The sequence below is a fragment of the Drosophila albomicans genome, chromosome X (assembly GCF_009650485.2).
Source record: "Drosophila albomicans strain 15112-1751.03 chromosome X, ASM965048v2, whole genome shotgun sequence".
Lineage (NCBI taxonomy): Eukaryota > Metazoa > Arthropoda > Insecta > Diptera > Drosophilidae > Drosophila > Drosophila albomicans.
This window is the reverse complement of record NC_047627.2, coordinates 29439757-29456821: the sequence shown is the minus strand read 5'-3', so window position 1 is coordinate 29456821 and position 17065 is coordinate 29439757. Positions and strand designations below refer to the sequence as shown.

At 43.2% G+C, this 17065-nt stretch overlaps 4 protein-coding genes across 4 annotated transcripts in view; 2 read left to right on the top strand and 2 right to left on the bottom strand.

Annotated features, from left to right (window-relative positions):
- LOC117571689 (lysosomal aspartic protease-like) overlaps positions 1–17065 on the bottom strand; it is a 195498-nt gene that overhangs the window by 123071 nt on the left and 55362 nt on the right. The gene's annotated exons all lie outside the window — the stretch shown is intronic.
- Positions 533–3633, top strand: LOC117577683 (N(G),N(G)-dimethylarginine dimethylaminohydrolase 1). The gene is made up of 6 exons (XM_034262578.2): positions 533–724; positions 1124–1446; positions 2291–2388; positions 2460–2684; positions 2749–2942; positions 3003–3633. The coding sequence occupies exons 1-5, from the start codon at positions 690–692 to the stop codon at positions 2872–2874; spliced, it is 807 nt and encodes a 268-aa protein (XP_034118469.2). The 5' UTR covers positions 533–689; the 3' UTR covers positions 2875–2942; positions 3003–3633.
- LOC117577767 (adhesion G protein-coupled receptor A3) lies at positions 7111–13027 on the bottom strand. The gene is made up of 4 exons (XM_034262678.2): positions 12638–13027; positions 12355–12573; positions 12082–12295; positions 7111–12021 (listed from the first exon to the last, which is right to left on the bottom strand). Exons 1-4 carry the CDS (start codon positions 12844–12846, stop codon positions 7213–7215), a joined length of 5451 nt encoding a protein of 1816 aa, XP_034118569.2. The 5' UTR covers positions 12847–13027; the 3' UTR covers positions 7111–7212.
- On the top strand, positions 13267–16446 carry LOC117577769 (general vesicular transport factor p115). The gene has a single exon (XM_034262682.2). The coding sequence runs from the start codon at positions 13561–13563 to the stop codon at positions 16078–16080; it is 2520 nt and encodes an 839-aa protein (XP_034118573.2). The 5' UTR covers positions 13267–13560; the 3' UTR covers positions 16081–16446.

Sequence of the window (17065 nt, the reverse complement as noted above, 5' to 3'; positions counted from 1 at the left end):
TAAACTATTTCTAATTGGAATACCCTTAAACTTAGAGCTTAAAACTTACACATTTCAACAGTCTATATATTATTGATTCAAAGAAACTTAAAATTTTGTTAGTTTATACTTTAATTTAAAGTTAAGCATATATTTTCCTTAAAACAAAATCTTTTAAGCTAAATTCAAAAATATGTGTTTTAGCGCCAAGCTGATCTACCAAAATACAATTGCCGACTGGTTACACTGCATTTAACATTTTGGTATATTTTCAAAAGCTTGTGCATATTTTAATACCATTGGTTAATGATTTAATTTGTGCTCTTCATTTCCATGACAGATAGTAAATATGTATAAAAAAAATAAACAATCAATTTAGAATAGCGCCTTTTATTATTTAGATTGCTGTTAATGAGCAACACCGAGCTACAGCGCAGTTAATCGTTGTATCGATAAATGCAGCGCTGTTAAGACAGTGTCGATAGCAGCGTCGCTGTTAGTTGCAGTGCTGTTAGTCAATTAACAGACATGGTAAGTTGTGCCGCCTCGTTGTGATTGTCAATTATTGTGTAGTCGCGTGTACGCGAATGGCATGCCTCATCGTGTACACAAACGCAAACGCAAAACGCGCAGTGGAATTCCGTCGTTGTGTTTCCTGGTGGTCACCAGCAGAAGTAATCCGTAACCCGGTGGATTAACCAGTGCAGAAAATGTCACCCAAATACACGCACGCCATTGTCGCCAGGTAAGCAGCCCCATACGACTGGACAGTGAAAACAATTGCGAAAGCGAGCGCCAAAAGCAAGCAGGTGTTAAATTAGCACCTGGGGCGGGGTGGTGTTGTTGTTGTAAGGGGGTTGCTTGAATGAAGAGCGTGCAAAGAGCAGCAGTAAATTGTAAATTAGGTCATGATGTTGCCTAGCAGCCATGGCATAGCGTTTGGGTGGGGCATGTGCTGTGGAGGGGTTGTTGTTGCCGATTTAACACCCTCACACACACACACACACACACATGCAAACAAACAAACACACACGCACTGACCCCGTGAATGAATTAATGCTCCATCTAGTTATTTGTTGTTATTGAATTTAATTGAGAACATTTTGTACTAATATATTCTGTATTGTTGCCTATTGTTGTGTAGAATCTCGAATGCGCTGCAAGAGAGTGGCAGCTTTGATGTGCAATTGGCGAAACAACAGCACGAACAATATTGCGCTTTATTGCGTGAAATCGGACTCGATGTCATTGAGCTGCCACCGGATGATGCTCTGCCCGAGGGCGTCTTCGTTGAGAGCAGCGCCGTCGTCTGCAATGGCGTTGCGCTCATTGGACGCTCCGAGAATGCAAAACGACGACGCGAGGCCGACAGCATGGCCATCATACTGAAGAAGGAGCTTGATATTCCTGTCATTGAGATTGATGATCCACATGCTCAGCTCGACGGGGGCGATGTACTCTTTACGGGTGAGCAGAGGGGTGAAAGGAAGTTAGGAATAAGCTTAAAGGAAAGTCTAAGATATTTGTAAGCACTTGCTGTCTACAATTTAGCCTTGTCCTGCTGTCTGTCTGTCCGTCCGTTTCTTTAAACATCTTTATCTCAGTGTCTAGAAGAGCTGGAGATCATCAAATTTAAATGTAAGACAGCTTACAGTATGACAAAATAAGCTAGCTTTAAAGGAATACCTCGAAATGAAAAGTGATTTAAATTAACGCTTAGCTTAGCAGGCAAAGAAGATATATGTAAGCAGTGCTTACTAAGCACTTGCAATCTAGACATGATTTGTCCTGCTGTCTGTCTGTCCGTCACTTTAAAAACCCCTAGAGTATTTAAGTATAGTACAACTTATACTATGGCAATTTAAGTTAGCTTCTTTAAGGGAACTTATCAAAATGTAATACTAAGGCTAAGATATCTGTAAACACAATACAATATAGCCTTGTCCTGCTATCTGTCTGTCTGTTCATCGCTTTAAACACTTCAATATCAGTGTCTAGAAAAGCTAGAACTATCAAATATAGATATAATATAGCTTACAGTATGACAAATTAAGCTAGCTTAAAAGAACTCCTCAAAAATAAAAAGGTAGTTTAATGTTTAAGGTGAAACAGACTGCTTAACGATCACAATGCTTAAGTGAACATTTAAGATAGCTAATCGAAATGTGCTTATTTTGTATAATGAATTTAAGACTAGATCTTCATATTGTCTATCTCAGTTTAAACTTACAACAACTGTATTAAAAGTGTTGACATCTTGCTTTAATTTCGCTTAACTATTCCATAATTCTTATTGAATTCCTTTCGCTAGGACGCGAGTTCTTCATTGGCATCTCGTCGTTTACGAACGAGGAGGGCGCACGTGCCGTGGCCATGGCATATCCTGAATATCCAGTGACACCTATAAGAGTAAGCAAATTCATTCCCAAACTTTGTAATTCCAAATAAAAACTAGACTCTTCTCTTGATTGCACTTGCAGGTGAACGGATCGAAGCGTTTGAAGTACTACGTGACTATGGCTGGGCCGGATGTGCTCTGTGTGAGCACGAGCCCCACTTGTCAGGAGATTGTGAAGCGGATGGAGCGCGAGGCGAGTTTCACCTATCAGAAGCTGACGCTGCCCGAGGAGAGTGCGGCCAACATGTTGTACATCAATGGCACCATTGTGCACAGATCACCAACTGAAATTCCAGAAGCTTATAAGGTACAATCACATTATTTTTTTCTTTTGCATATAGTGAGACTAAAGATTTATCTATTCTTTGCAGACTTTGAAAGAGAAAATCGACATTCCAACACGTAACATTAACATTAGCGAATTTAGCCAATATTCCAGCGGTTTGAGCTCCGCTTGCTTGCTGCTGCGACGCTGGAAATCCATCAGAAGCATTTGAATCTACTTCGGCATGCCGAAGACACAAAATTACCCTGGCAGAGTGATGGCAAACTTGTTGTGACAAAAGTGAGTCTATGCGAGAGAAAACTAAAAGCATTAAATAAACTTTTTCTTTACTTTCGCCAGCTATATGATAAAATCATTGAATGCAAGTTCCATCGAGATAGTTTCAAAGTTAAGCGAGCTGCATGCAGCAAAGCTCGCGGACAGACGGAAAGCAGGACAAATTTATGATTAAACGGCAAACGCTTCACAAACAAACGAACTGCTTGGATAGTAAAGCAAAGAACAACTGCATGTTATTTTGTATCTAAAAAATACGCACAGCGCCTGTTAATTCTGGCAAACTCAGCAATAATAATATCCTCGAATAATTCATATATGTATATTTAAATTTTTAAAAACGTTATTTGTTACAACTTTAAGTGATAGTGTTAAAGTATTTATACACACCCCCCACACACACACACACGAATCTTCGCACACATTCAAACTAATCTTTAGATTTTTGTGCTATGAACTTCGAATTACATTTCATACTCTTTCATCATACACTCTTTATACATACATATATTTAATACTTTTTTATTGAATGGGACGACGAGTCCTCAAGCTAACGAATGACCTACGAATGTATCTACTTTACAAGTAGCTGTTAAATGTGTTCACTGTACTCCCATAATAATATAACATTACAAACAACAACAACAAATTATCATAATAATAAATGAAAATCATTTGTAATTTCTTTACAAAGCCATCAAATGTCTTCTTGCTTTTATTATTCTTCGAAATCTTTAAATTTTAACTATCGTTTGGTTTCGATATTTAAAAATCATCGCTTGAAAATTTTCGAAGAAATTTGGCGAAATTATCATAATAATAAATGAAAATCATTTGTAATTTCTTTACAAAGCCAACAACTGTCTTCTTCTTGTTGTTATTATTCTTCGAAATCTTTAAATTTTAACTATCGTTTGGTTTCGATATCTCAAAATCATCGCTTGAAAATTTTCGTAAGAAATTTGTCGAAAATCATCAAATCCAGGATATCTCGGAAACTACAAGGACAATTTGAATGTCCTTTGGCCAGTTGGTGGGCCTCATCAAAAGTAGTTGTTTGGCACAGGACTCGCCAGGATACGCAAGGATACGGTCGAGATATGGCTACTTTTCTATTTACAAAAATGTCCTTTTATCTCAGCTCCTGCAAGGATTTTCGTCCTTTTGAATACATTTTCTGAAGTTTCGGTCCAAGCTCTATCTTCATGCCAAAGGACATCCCTGTCGTCCTTCAAATGGCCAAGATACAGGACATTTTTTGATTTTTTAACAATTTTTCTATGCCTCCCCCTGTAAAAATTTTTCATCCTTGATGGAAATTTTTTTTGTCCTTTTTTGGAAATCCTTGAATGCAGATCGGTAGTAGTGCTCTGTACGAGTAGAAAACTGCATGTCCTGTCAGGATACGCCAGGATATGGCTGAGTTATGACTATGCAAAAGTTGGTTTGTGGCAAATTTTTTGCATTGATTTTTTAGCCGTTAAATTTTGAATTTGAATTTTGACAGTTGAGAAAACATTTTTTTTCATACCTTTGTGGCAATTGTTTTGCATTGATTGTTTACTTACCTTTTTTCAATGAATGTTTTCTTTAATGTTCTTTTCCTATTGTCCTCCCAATAAATTAAAGCATTCTTTTTTTCAGTTATTAGCTCTCTTTATTCCTTTTTCTTAAGGAAATGATTCTAAAGGATAATTTGTTTTTCTTTTAATTGTTTTATTAACAATATTGTATGTAAAAATTTAAGTACATTCAAGTTTACTTATGCTAAAATATCTCAACCAATAAATATTCAAGTGTATTTTATAATTCGATCATAATAAAGGAAAATAAAATCTACTAATTTATCGACTGAGTTTTTGGCATACGTAAACTTATAATTAGTTAATTACTATATTATTATCTACTAAATATAAATATTTATATAAAATTTCAAATAATAATAATCAAAACTAATAAATAAAACTAATACTATACAATTTCCTCATGTATCCTGGCAGGACATTCTTGTACTTATCTCTTTTCAAGGATTTCGAAAATTGCACAAACAAAATTTCATAAATTGTCGAAAATAATTTCAGAACATTAAAACATAAATGAAATTCTCTACATTACTTTCTTAACTTTTTTTGTTGTTACCTAATTCTAAATATTTCTATAAAAGTTCGAATACTAAATAATAAATAAAATAAAGAGGTTTCGGACATCAAAATATAAATGAAATTCTCTACATTACCTTCTTTTCCAAAGAATTCTCTGCTGTTAAAAAATAAATAAGAAAAAGTGTTATGCAAAAAGAGAAACCACAATTTTGCTATGATTTATAAACATTTTATATTCGCACTTAAGATTGTAAATATACAAAATACGTACACATATACATATATAGAAAGTATTAGTTACTAAATTTAACACGTTTAAAAAAACACTGCATTTCACAATACTATTAATTAGATCTGGAGTTTGTTGTTGATCTCGTTGTTGTTGTTGTTGTTGTGGGTGGTTTCTTTCGATGATGGATAATAATAATCTCATTAGGTTATGACGCGATTACAGACTATGTGTGTAGGCCATAATAATAATAGTAATAATATTATTAATAATAATATAAATACTACAAGTGTACAGCTAAATGTGTGTGGCGTGTGTGATTGAACGATAGTCCGATAGTTGATAGTAATAGTAATAGTTATACGATAGTTTAGGTTATATGTATAAAGCAATATATGAACGATTTGCATTGCTTACCGACTATGTATAAAGCGTTATAAAAAGTACAAATCTAATACTATTTAAAAGGTGTGTGTGTGTGTGAGTGTTTTGTGCCTTATAATTCTATTGAGGGGATGTGTGTGTGTGTGTGTATCTAAAACTTAGCTAAATGTGTGTGTGTGGTAGATCTGGGTAGTGAAGTGAGTTGGCTGCAGATTGCAATGAGATAGAGAAACATTTCTTAGCTAAGGATACAGAGATACACATGGATATAATAGATATAATCGTAGATACATTTCTTAGCTAAGAGATCCAAAGATACATATGGATAGATATTATTGTAGAGTACTTTTGTTAGCTAAGATACAGAGATATATAGATACAACAGTTTAGTTGCAGTTCTATAATTTGTTGTCATCCTCTTTTCTATCTAACTTCTTGCTCTAAACTAAATATTGTTGTACATATTACATAGTATATTAGATTCGATCAATCTATCAACTGGGTTATTATTATTAATATTTATATAAATATCTGGAAGCTGCATTTGTCTACAACTGTCATTTTTGTATATTGTATATTGTTCTAAACTTTTGTCAAGTTGCACTTGATTCTGGATTTAATTTGAATATTTTTGGATGATGTTATAAATCTGCTTGTTATTATATATAGATATAGAGGAAGAACTATGTCAAGTCTGCTCATTATTGTATATAGATATAGTTATATCTTCAGGAAGATCTGTGTCAAGTCTAATGAGATACACATATATAAAGGAAGATCTGCGTTAAGTTTGTAAGAAGTTGGCTTCAGAAGCAAGCTTTGCACTGGCGTTATTTTCATTAATATCTTTAACTGCATCTGTATCTCGATTTCCATATGTTTCTTCAACTGCAACTGCATCTTTATCTTCATTTGTATCTGCCACTGTATCTATATCTCTATCTACATCTTTCTTTCCATATGTATCTTCAACTGCAATTGCATCTTTATCTCCATAAGTATGTGCAACTGCATCTGTATCTGCTTCATTTGTATTTTCAACTGCAAGTGTATCTTTATCTCCTGCAAATGTATCTGCAACTTTTTCAATATCGGCATCTGTATCTCTATTTGCATCTCTAGTTCCATATGTATCTGCAACTAAGTCTTTATCTCCATATATATCTGTAACTGCATCAGTATCTCTATCTGCTTTACTCTTTCCATACGTATCTGCAACTGCAACTGCAACTGTATCTGTATCTTTGTTTCCATATGTATCTGTATCTGCAACTGCAACTGTATTTCTATCGGCATCTCTCTTTCTATATATATCTTCAGCTACAACTGCATCTTTATCTCCATATGTATCTGTAACTACATCTGTATCTTTGTTTCCATATGTATCTGTATCTGCAACTGGAACTGTATCTCTATCTGCATATCTCTTTCTATATATATCTTCAGCTACAACTGCATCTTTATATCCTTTTCCATCTGCAACTGTATCTCTATCTGTATCTCTATCTGCATCTCTATCTGCATTCGCATCTGCAGCTCTAGTCTAGTTGTCGTCCAGCTAACTGGGATTGTTGTGTTGTTGTTGTTGCTGTTGTTGCTGCTCGCTGCTGGCTCTAGGATCAATGTACGAGATGACGCTGCTCTGGCTGCTGTCATCCTCGACAGTTTCATTCAGATTCACACCCTCAGCAGCTGCTCCACTCGTTGTTATCGTTGTTGTTGTTGCTGTTGTTGTGTCAGTCTTGCGTAATCTATCCGAGCTGCTGCTGCTCGTCTCCGCCAGCATTGGCGGCAACTGTGTGGATCTGCAACTCTTCAGCGGACTGCGGCATTTGATGGCTTCGTATAGTTCATCGATTGAATGATTCATGGCCTCCTCATCTTCATCGTCATCGTGCTGCAACTCGCCAACGTCAGAGGTGGCAACATTCCCCACAACATCTCCGTCTCCGTCTTCATCCTCATCGTCATCATCTTCGTCTGGTTGCTGTTCGGCAGCAGCTTCGCCAGCTCCACTGTTGCTATTGCTATTGCTGTTGCTGTTGTTGCCAAGCAGCGCCACATGATGATTGTAATGCGGTTCGTTGGTGGGCAAAAACTCATCGTCAAACTCGTTGAGAATGTCGACATCCGCATCGCTGGCATTCGACGATTGATAGCAGCGAAAATCATCGGTGAGCGTGAGATTCAAATCGTTATCCGCCTGTGGCGCATACAAACCATGACTTCGTATGCTAATCTCCGAATTCTGATAGTTCAGATCGCTCTCGTTCGTTGGACTCGCCGAGAGCAAACGCGTGCCATTCGGCAGCTGAAAATGCGCAGCGACATCACCGACTTGCAACGGTTGCTGCAACTGTGGCAGATTCTGCAACGAATTGGCGCTGCCTTCGAGAGGAAGAGCAACTCCTGCTCCAGCAGCTGAATCGCCAGCTGAAGCGGCTTCTCCATTCGTTGCCAGCATATCGCTAATGTTGTTCAACGATTTCGATTGCTGCTGTTGACTATAGCGAATGAGCACGCTTGGGAAATCATCCTCTAATCGTATGCTGTTGGTCACTTGCAGTGAATTGGAGACATAAATCTCATGCTTTTGCAGCAATGGAGACTCTTCTGCAACACTAAGCGTTTCGCTCGCTGCGCTGCTGTTGAGATGCGGCTGCTTTGGAGTTGTTACCTCTGGCAAACCCAAACTGTTCATGGCCTCCAAACTTGGCTGCTTCTTGGCCACAGGCGTTGATGTTGTTGCTCCGTTGTTGGTGCTGCGAAAGATTTCCACCGTGCTGACTGGCATTGTGTTGGCATAGAGCGGAGCATGCTCATCCAACGAACTGCCATCGTCATCCTCCTGCGTGGTCAACAGTTCATCCTCATGCTCCTCATGCTCATGCAACGTCTCATCCAACAACGAAGGCGTTCGCACTCCGCTCGTCCGCAGCTTAATCACCTCATGCTGCGGCGTCAATGTCTCCGGTATGTTTGTATAAATGTTCGCCTGGAGTATCTTCGTTGTGGGCACAAAACAACGTTTATACTGCAACGCCTCCAGCTGTGTGGGCGCCTCCTTCAGCGCTGTCGGAGATTTGCGATAATGCAAATTCGTATTGTTCACTTTGCTGCCACCGGCAAGCAACGTCATCGCATTGTGATGCCGGGCATAAAGCTGCTCGGAGCTGGCATCGCTCAAGCTGTGCTGACTGTGCAACGTTTGTGGCAACGCTTGACGCTGCAGCTCAAAGTTGTTGCGCTTCGCGAGACGTTTCTGTTTCTTGAAGAACTTGCGTGCCACATTGATCTGATTGGGATTGTAGAAGAGCTCAGCACTGGGAATGCTGCTCTCATGCAGCAACGATGTGGCACCCAGACTTCCAACATTGTTACTGTTATTGATGATGGTGATGCCATGGCCATTGCCACTAGCAGATGCCGCACTCAACAGCTGCTGCGTGGTGCAATCCAATTGGCCATTGCTGCGTGTTTGGCTGCGCATACTTCGAGCGCTGCTGCTGCGTTGTTTGTTGCTGCACTGACTATTTGAACGCGAACCCGTTGAATTGTTTGCCTCATACAGTGAACCAGTTGCTGCCGTCGCTTTGTAGGCCACAATCGAGTTGCTAATCATGGCAGCACCGCCGCTGCTCCCAGCTGCTGCTCCAGCTCCATTTGCAACTCCTCCTCCTCCGGTTGTTGCTGCTCCATTGTTGTAGCCGGCAACAAGCATCCGATTGACACGCGCCAAGCGATGTTGCGTCCACGCTTGTCGCGCATCGTTGCGCGTCAGATTGTAGAAGAGGAGTAGGAAGAGTCCCAACACCACGCAGCTGGCCACAAAGCACATCACATACAGCTGCTCCTCGCTGTGCACATACAACGCCGCCGAACTCCATGCCGCGACATAGAGCACCACAAAGCTGAGATGTCCACGCAGATGTGACATATTCGAACGTTCGTAATCATCGACGATGCTGCTCAACGGATTGCTCAATGTGCTGTATTGTTCCTGCAACTGCAGTTGCAACTGCAACGCAGAGCAACTGGGCGCTGCCTCCTTTGTGGCACAACCATTCGCATCCAGCCAATCCAAGTCAATGTGTTCCGTTGCTTGAGTGTTGTTATCCGAATATTGTCGCTGTCCCAGCTGTTGTTGATGTTGCTGCTGCTGCTCTCGTTGTTGCAGCACATTCACCGCCTGCTGGCTGAGTTGATAGTAAATGCACAGCGCCAGGATCCCACTGAATATCAAGAGGATGACAGCGGGCACCAACAAAGCATTCAACGTGGTTGCATTGTGCAAAAAGCAATAGCTATAAGCTGCATACTCGGACATATTCACAGCACTGCTGATGCCGCAAATCAACAAAGCAATGCCCCATCCAACCAGATAGATGCCGAGTATAGGTTTCCGTTGATGCGGCTCCTGTGAAGCGCCGGCTGCAATCCCTCCAAGCTGCGAGGCTGCCATTGTGGCTGTTGTTGTCGTGTGCTGTGGCAGCGAAGTGGCTGTCGTTGATTTACTCAACCGTTTGTACATGCTGCTCAGGCTGACACACAACCAGAGCAGCACACACAGGCTGAGATAGTGTAGGAGGAGTCCAAAGAGACGACAATGCAGCTGACTCGTTGTCTGATAGATGCCGAGCACAAAGGCCAAGCACAGCGAGGCGAGCGCCAGCCAAGTGTTGACCAAAGCATGACGTTGCACACGATTGATGCGTATGGCACAGCCAAAGACCACAAAGGTGACAATGTTGAACCAGGCGCAGGCAAACAACACAGCACAACCCACATAAACAGCGAGGGGAGCGTGACGAAACCTCGCTCCAGCGAGTTCACTGCGATAGTCATTGAGGTAAGCGGTACGCTGCAGCAGGCCAAAGTAACCGCTGCGACTGCAGCTGAACATCAAGAGTGTGCGATGCTGATAGTGTTGCTGGCAGACGCGTGTATTCCACGCCTGTTCTTCGGCATCCCACCACGCTGGCTGCGGTGCACTCAACGCATCGTGATACGGATGCGCACGCAGCATTATTGTGATGCGTTGCTGGTAGACATCTTCCTCAAGCATCGACTGTTGTTGCTGCTCCGAATGTTGCTGCTCCTCGAGTAGCTCTCCTTCGTTGCTGTAGAGACGTGCACCAATGATGGCTGAGGACAGCGTTTGTGTGGCATTCAAGAGTTCGGGCAACAACTTCGCATTGCGATGCAGCGTTATCATCAATCGCAAATTACTCGTTGCACTCACATTCGTTAGTTCGTGCAACAGCTGTTGTGGCAATTGGATTGCCGCATCGATGTCGCCGTGTTCGTACATTGGAATCGTATCGTTGGCACTATTGCACTGCAGTCCACGCTGGCTGCCATCGAGCCACACACACGACATGCTCACAAATTGCTCGAGACTAATGTTAAAGAACTCCACGAATATGTTGCGTTGTCGCTGACGCCATTCGCCATCCGCCGTCGTCTCGGTTGCCGTCTCCAGGTGCAACGCTGCCGCCTCGACAATGTGCAACAGCTTGTGGCCCGTTTGTTGTTCACGCTGTGCGGCCTCAAACAGTTTGCCCGGCAACGTCAACAGCTGCGACACAATGTCCATCAGCAGATAGCTTATCTCCTGCTGCTGATGCACCTCCAGCGGCTGCTCCAAATACTTGAGCAGCGTCCGCGCTATGTACTCCAAATCCATCGGATCACGTATCTTGTGCAGCTGCGTTTGTATGTGCGTGAAATTGTGCAAACGTCGCGCAATCTCCAGCGCATTTTGTCCCTTCGTTAGCGTTAAATTCACCTTGGCGAATTGCTCGAATATCCGCGTCGTTTCACTCACATAAACACAACTCTCCGTGTTCAACTGCTGCCACTTGCCATCGTTGCCACACGCATGCGTTGCCCTCCGTTCGCTGCTCAATTCGCTCGGCTCCTCCACGCAAGCCTGCAGCACCGTCTCGCCTCGCATTGTCCGTGGCCAATGGTAGCTGCCCTTGTTGGTGTGCGTTACGAGTGCATCGCAATAGAGCGTTCCCTTGGCCACCACATGCAACACTATCGATTGCGATAGATTCGCCTGTTGGCTGCGCAGCGTGCAATCCCACATGCCGGTGTGATTCTGTGTTAGGCTGCCAATGCGTAGTATCGAGCTCAAGATGCCCGAATCGGTTGAATGCCGCGGATCCAGGTTGACATCGTTGAACACTTTGGTTGGGTCGCGATAGATGATGTCGTCGGTGGAATTCTGTTGGCGTATCTTATCCGACCAGCCCCAAAATACATAGGCACGTGTGGGCAAATCCTCGGATTCACGCGGTGCTCCAATTGCTACACGGGGCGCATAGCACTTCAGCTGCAGCTCGTCGCCCTCAAAGGCAATCTATGGGGTGCAAATTAGATTTATCCGTTTACATTTCGAGGAACTATTTTGCTTGCTTACCTGATTCTGCTTGGGCACCAGCTCAAGCAGCGGCTGCAGCAGCGATTCGCAACGGAAATCAATGCCCACTTTCAGTTTTTTCAACGGCATACCGCGAAAATTCACCGGAGATTCGCATTTGGGTGCCGGATGCAGGCGCACATCGCGTGCATTTGACCAGGCAATCAACCAGATTAGACCGCAATCACAGGCCAGCGGATTGTTCGACAAGTCACTAATGGAACACATTGATGTAGCAAGAGTTTTTCATTCAACAAATTGTTAAAAACTTACAGCTGCTTGAGTTTGGGCATCAGCTCAAAGGCGCCTTCGTAAATATGACTGATCGAGTTGTTGGCCAATTTGAGGCGCACCACATTAGCTAGGCTGCTGCCAAAGCTGTGTTTGTCCAGTTCGCTGAGCAGATTCGATGACAGGTCCAAGCGTTCCAGTTTCGTAAAGGTTTTAAAGTCCTCTTCGCTGACTTGAGCAATGGCGTTTTTGCTCGCATTGCTGTGCGATTCAAAATGGGGGGCAATAAATGAATGTGCTTTGAATGTGTGTGCGGTGGACTTACATGCTGCTTATGAGGTGCACATCGTCGCCGAATTGCAGCTCCTGCCAGTTAACAATATGCTGTTCGTCGCAGCGCACACGCAACGTTTGTATATTTTCCGAAATGTTCTTGCAACTGCATTTTGTGGGGCACATTGCCTGCACAACAACAATGGACGTCTGCAGCAGCAGAAGCAGCGGGAGCAGCAGCCGTTGTTGTGCAGCATTCATCTTGTATGCTCACGATTTACACGTTTTGCATTTTTTCGTTAAGCCGCATCCCATTTAATTAACAAATGCATAACACAAACAAAAACACCCAAAATGTTACAACAAAAAAAATACGATTCCAACCAGTATTGCTCTATGCGCAGAATTTTCCTATAAAACGCCAACTGGAATGACACTAAAAAACGCCCGATAACACGCTACGAAAAATCGATATTTAGCACAGGCAGAATAACGTATTAATTATAATACAATTATTATAACATAATTATGAGCATATTTGTTAAATTAATGCATTTAATATTTCATTCATTATATTGTTTACTTATATATTATCGACAATTCGATATGTTTCTGCCGCTTGCTATGCACACACTGTTCACGCACAAAATAAACAAAGCGAAATATGACAAATTTTTATAGTGTCACAACCGCAAAATGCACACAATATTTTTTCAACAAACTTTGTGCACATATTAACTATATGTAAACATGTAAAGCGGCTCGCTGAATAGCATTCACTTGGTTAACAGGCAATTTGTAATATTTTCTTAAGCGCACTGTGTGTACACACTGGTGAATAACATACGTTCTTTTTACACCCAAAAAAAAAATTGACGTGTCAGCTAAATGTAAGCGAAATCAACGCCAAACAATAACATATTGAAGTACACGTCGTTAACAATTTGAGCAGCAAGCCAGCGGGCAAGTGTGTGCATGGAGTTCCTCAAGAGCGGCATCAAAACGGTGCTGGGCAGCAGCGAGCCCGGCCAACAGCCAAGTGCAGCAGAAACCGTTGAGAAGCTGGTCGATCGTGTCTTTAGCTCAACGCTGCTCGAGGATCGACGCGATGCTTGCCGGGCACTGAAAGCACTGTCACGCAAATACCGCATCGAGGTGGGTGCCCAGGGTATGCCACCGTTGGTCCAAGTGCTGCAAAACGATGGACAAGATGCCGAAATCATTAGCTATGCTCTCGACACACTGTGCAATATTGTCACCAGCGAAGAGTTCGATGAGGAGGCCGACAATCCGGCTGTCTCGGTCAATGTGGGCGAACAATTCACCGAGATGTTCATCAAGAGTCCCGAACACGTTACACTCGTCATGGGCTATCTGGATGAATACGATTTTCGTGTGCGTCGCGCTGCAATTCAATTGATCACATCGCTGATAGCGAACAAGACACGGGAACTGCAGGAATTGGTGCTCGTCAGCCCGATGGGCGTGTCCAAGCTAATGGATTTGCTCACCGACAGTCGCGAAGTCATACGCAACGATGTGCTGCTGCTGCTCATCGAACTGACCAAAGGCAACTCGAATATCCAGAAGATTGTTGCCTTTGAGAATGCCTTCGATCGTCTGTTTGATATTGTGCGTGAAGAGGGTTGCTCCGACGGTGGCATTGTTGTCGAGGATTGTCTCATCCTGCTGTTGAACCTGCTCAAGAACAATTCCAGCAATCAACAATTCTTCAAAGAGGGCTCCTACATCCAACGCTTGGCGCCCATGTTCGTGCTCAACAACAACAACGGCAGTGCAAGCAATGATCTCGATGGCGACGGCGTCTGGACACCGCAGAAGGTCTCCAATTTCCATTGTCTGTTGCAGGTGGTGCGCGCCCTGGTCACGCCCAGCAATCAACAGCAGGTGGTCAACGCCTGTCAGCGTGTCATGCAGAAATCCCAACTACTCCAGGCCCTGTGTGACATCCTGATGAGCAGCGGCGTGCCAGCAGACATCCTCACCGAGACGATCAATGCGGTGGCCGAAGTTGTGCGTGGCGATCGCGACAATCAGGACGAACTGAGTCGTGTCCTGGCACCCAGCCAACCGCCACGTCCCGCCATCGTGGTGCTGCTGATGTCGATGATCAATGAGAAGCAACTGCTGGCGCTGCGTTGCGCTGTGCTCTATTGCTTCGAATGTTATTTGTATCGCAACTCGGATGGTCAACGCGCCGTCGTCCAAACGCTGCTCCCCTCGAGTGCCAGCGATGTGAGTTCGCTATCGACGGGTCAACTGCTGTGCACCGGTCTCTTCTCCACCGATACGCTGGCCAATTGGTTCTCGGCGGTGGCCATAATGCACACTCTCGTGGAGAATGTGGCCCAGAAGGAGGAGCTGTTGCGTGTGCTCCTCGCCACACCTGGAGGCGTGCGTCCCATCACGTTGCTGGAGCAATGCACCGATCTGATGCAACAGGAACGCTATCGACTCCAGAGCAAAGTCGGTCTCCTGATGCTGCTCAGCGTGTGGTTGGCCCATTGTCCCGGTGCTGTGAAGGCGCTCCTCGAAACCCAAGGCACGATGGCGTATCTAACGGCTCAGCTGTGCGCCAATGAGCACGACGAACGCGAGTATCTTGTCCAGGGCATGTGCGCCTTTTTGATGGGCCTCTGCATACAGTTCAACGACAACTCGCTGCCCAATCAGCGACGCGAAGACATCAGCCAGCTGATCATCAAGCGCATCGGCCAGGAGACGTTCTGCAACAAGTTGAGCGAGGTGTCGCGTCACGAGGCCTACAGTCGGGCCTGCAAACAGGCGCAGATCCGTGCCAAGGGCGCCAGTGAACTCCTGCTGGACTACGAGTACTGCAAACTCTACAAAGGATTGGAGGCGTTGATTGCCAAGCTCGTGAGCGGCTTCGATGTGGATGGCATTGAGCTGACCGAACTGACGCTCAGCTCGGAGGCATCGGCATTGGTCGCTCAATACAAGGGCATCATACGTGGCATGGACACACAGATCCAGACGTTGCAGCAATCCGCCAAGGAGCTGGAACAGCAGCACAGCGAACTGAAGCAACAGCTGGAGCAGGAGCAAACACTGAAAGCACAGTTGGCCGATCAGAATACGCTGCTCAAGGCGCAATTGACAGCAGCAGCTGCACAGCAACAACAACAACAACATCACTCTACCGATTCACCGACACACAACGGTGCTGTTGGCGTTGCGGTGGTGCAGGATGAGGAGCTGAATGCGGCGCGGTATCAGGCAAACATGTATTTCGCAGAGAACATTCGTCTCACCAAGGAGCTGGAGACGTTGCGTCAGCAGCTGGCAGCGGAAAAGCAGCGAGCCGATGGCGCTCAGGATTCGCTGCGAGCCACGCAAAAGGATCAGGAGGATTTGCTCGAACTGCTCGCGGATCAGGAGGCCAAATTGGCGCGCTATGAGACGCCCGTTGAAGCAGCAGCAACAGCTGCAACTGTTGAAACAGCCAATAGATAACTTCCAGCTAGATTAGCCAGATGATGATGGGATTGATGTATTAACGTGTTGCATGTGGCAAACGGGAAAGCTCATCCAACTGCCTCCCCAATTGATATATATATATACATTCTTATTGCTTTAAACTGATACATATTTATATATATATATAGTATATATATACGACTACTATATAGAACTGTTGCAGAACCTGCAGAATTCCAAACACACATGAAAATGAAAGAGAGTTGTTGATCTACAAATCGGAAGGAAACATATATACGATATATACATTTAGTCGATTCGTTCTGTTTTTTGTAGCTGATTTGTATAATGTTTATGGTTTTGTCCTATGCTAGATTATCAAACAGAATTTCACAAATAAAAAACTGAATCAAACTTGTATTTTTCAATCTAAGATGATTAAGAGTGAGATGGAAGATACAGCGTGATAGAAGACTATTTTAATCTGACTTTATCACAACTTTGTCTATTAAAGTAAATAATAATATTAGTTTACCTGAGTCTGAAGGTATTCTTTACTTAAAATTTGCTTTCTTTCTTGAAAATTATTTGTCAAATATTTTTCACATTAACTTTACACAATCGGGACGGATTTTTAAGAAAATATCCTCACTTACTTTTGAAACACGTGTAGCGAACCTTGACTTTAAAGAGAATTTGGCTCAATTCAAAAGCCTTCTTGGACTGTGTTGTTAACAAATTTCTAGCTAGCTGAATTTAAGACTTGTAAACTTGACTAAATTTTTCTGTGAAAACCCATAAAATTGGGAATCAATTGTTAAAAATCCATCTTCAATTGAATTGAACAGCATCAAGAACTTCATTAGGCAACTCACGTGTGTTGAGCTGATGTTGCTGCTGCCACATTTTGCGGCATCTTAACTGCAACAATACCCTGTACAATTTCAACTCCTCACTTAAGCAGCATCCACATGGCGACAGAAATGTTGTTGATTCACTTTTCTTTTTTCTTTTGCGGATA

Bases quoted from the DNA above. Each gene is read 5' to 3' on its own strand.
- LOC117577683 (XM_034262578.2), top strand. From the start codon at position 690: ATGTCACCCAAATACACGCACGCCATTGTCGCCAG. The intron at 2,389-2,459 runs GTAAGCAAATTC...TTGCACTTGCAG, and splicing joins ATCCAGTGACACCTATAAGA to GTGAACGGATCGAAGCGTTT. The intron at 2,685-2,748 runs GTACAATCACAT...TATTCTTTGCAG, and splicing joins AAATTCCAGAAGCTTATAAG to ACTTTGAAAGAGAAAATCGA.
- LOC117577769 (XM_034262682.2), top strand. From the start codon at position 13,561: ATGGAGTTCCTCAAGAGCGGCATCAAAACGGTGCTGGGCAGCAGCGAG.
- LOC117577767 (XM_034262678.2), bottom strand. From the start codon at position 12,846: ATGAATGCTGCACAACAACGGCTGCTGCTCCCGCTGCTTCTGCTGCTG. The intron at 12,574-12,637 runs GTAAGTCCACCG...TGAATCGCACAG, and splicing joins GTGCACCTCATAAGCAGCAT to CAATGCGAGCAAAAACGCCA. The intron at 12,022-12,081 runs GTAAGCAAGCAA...TGCACCCCATAG, and splicing joins TGGTGCCCAAGCAGAATCAG to ATTGCCTTTGAGGGCGACGA.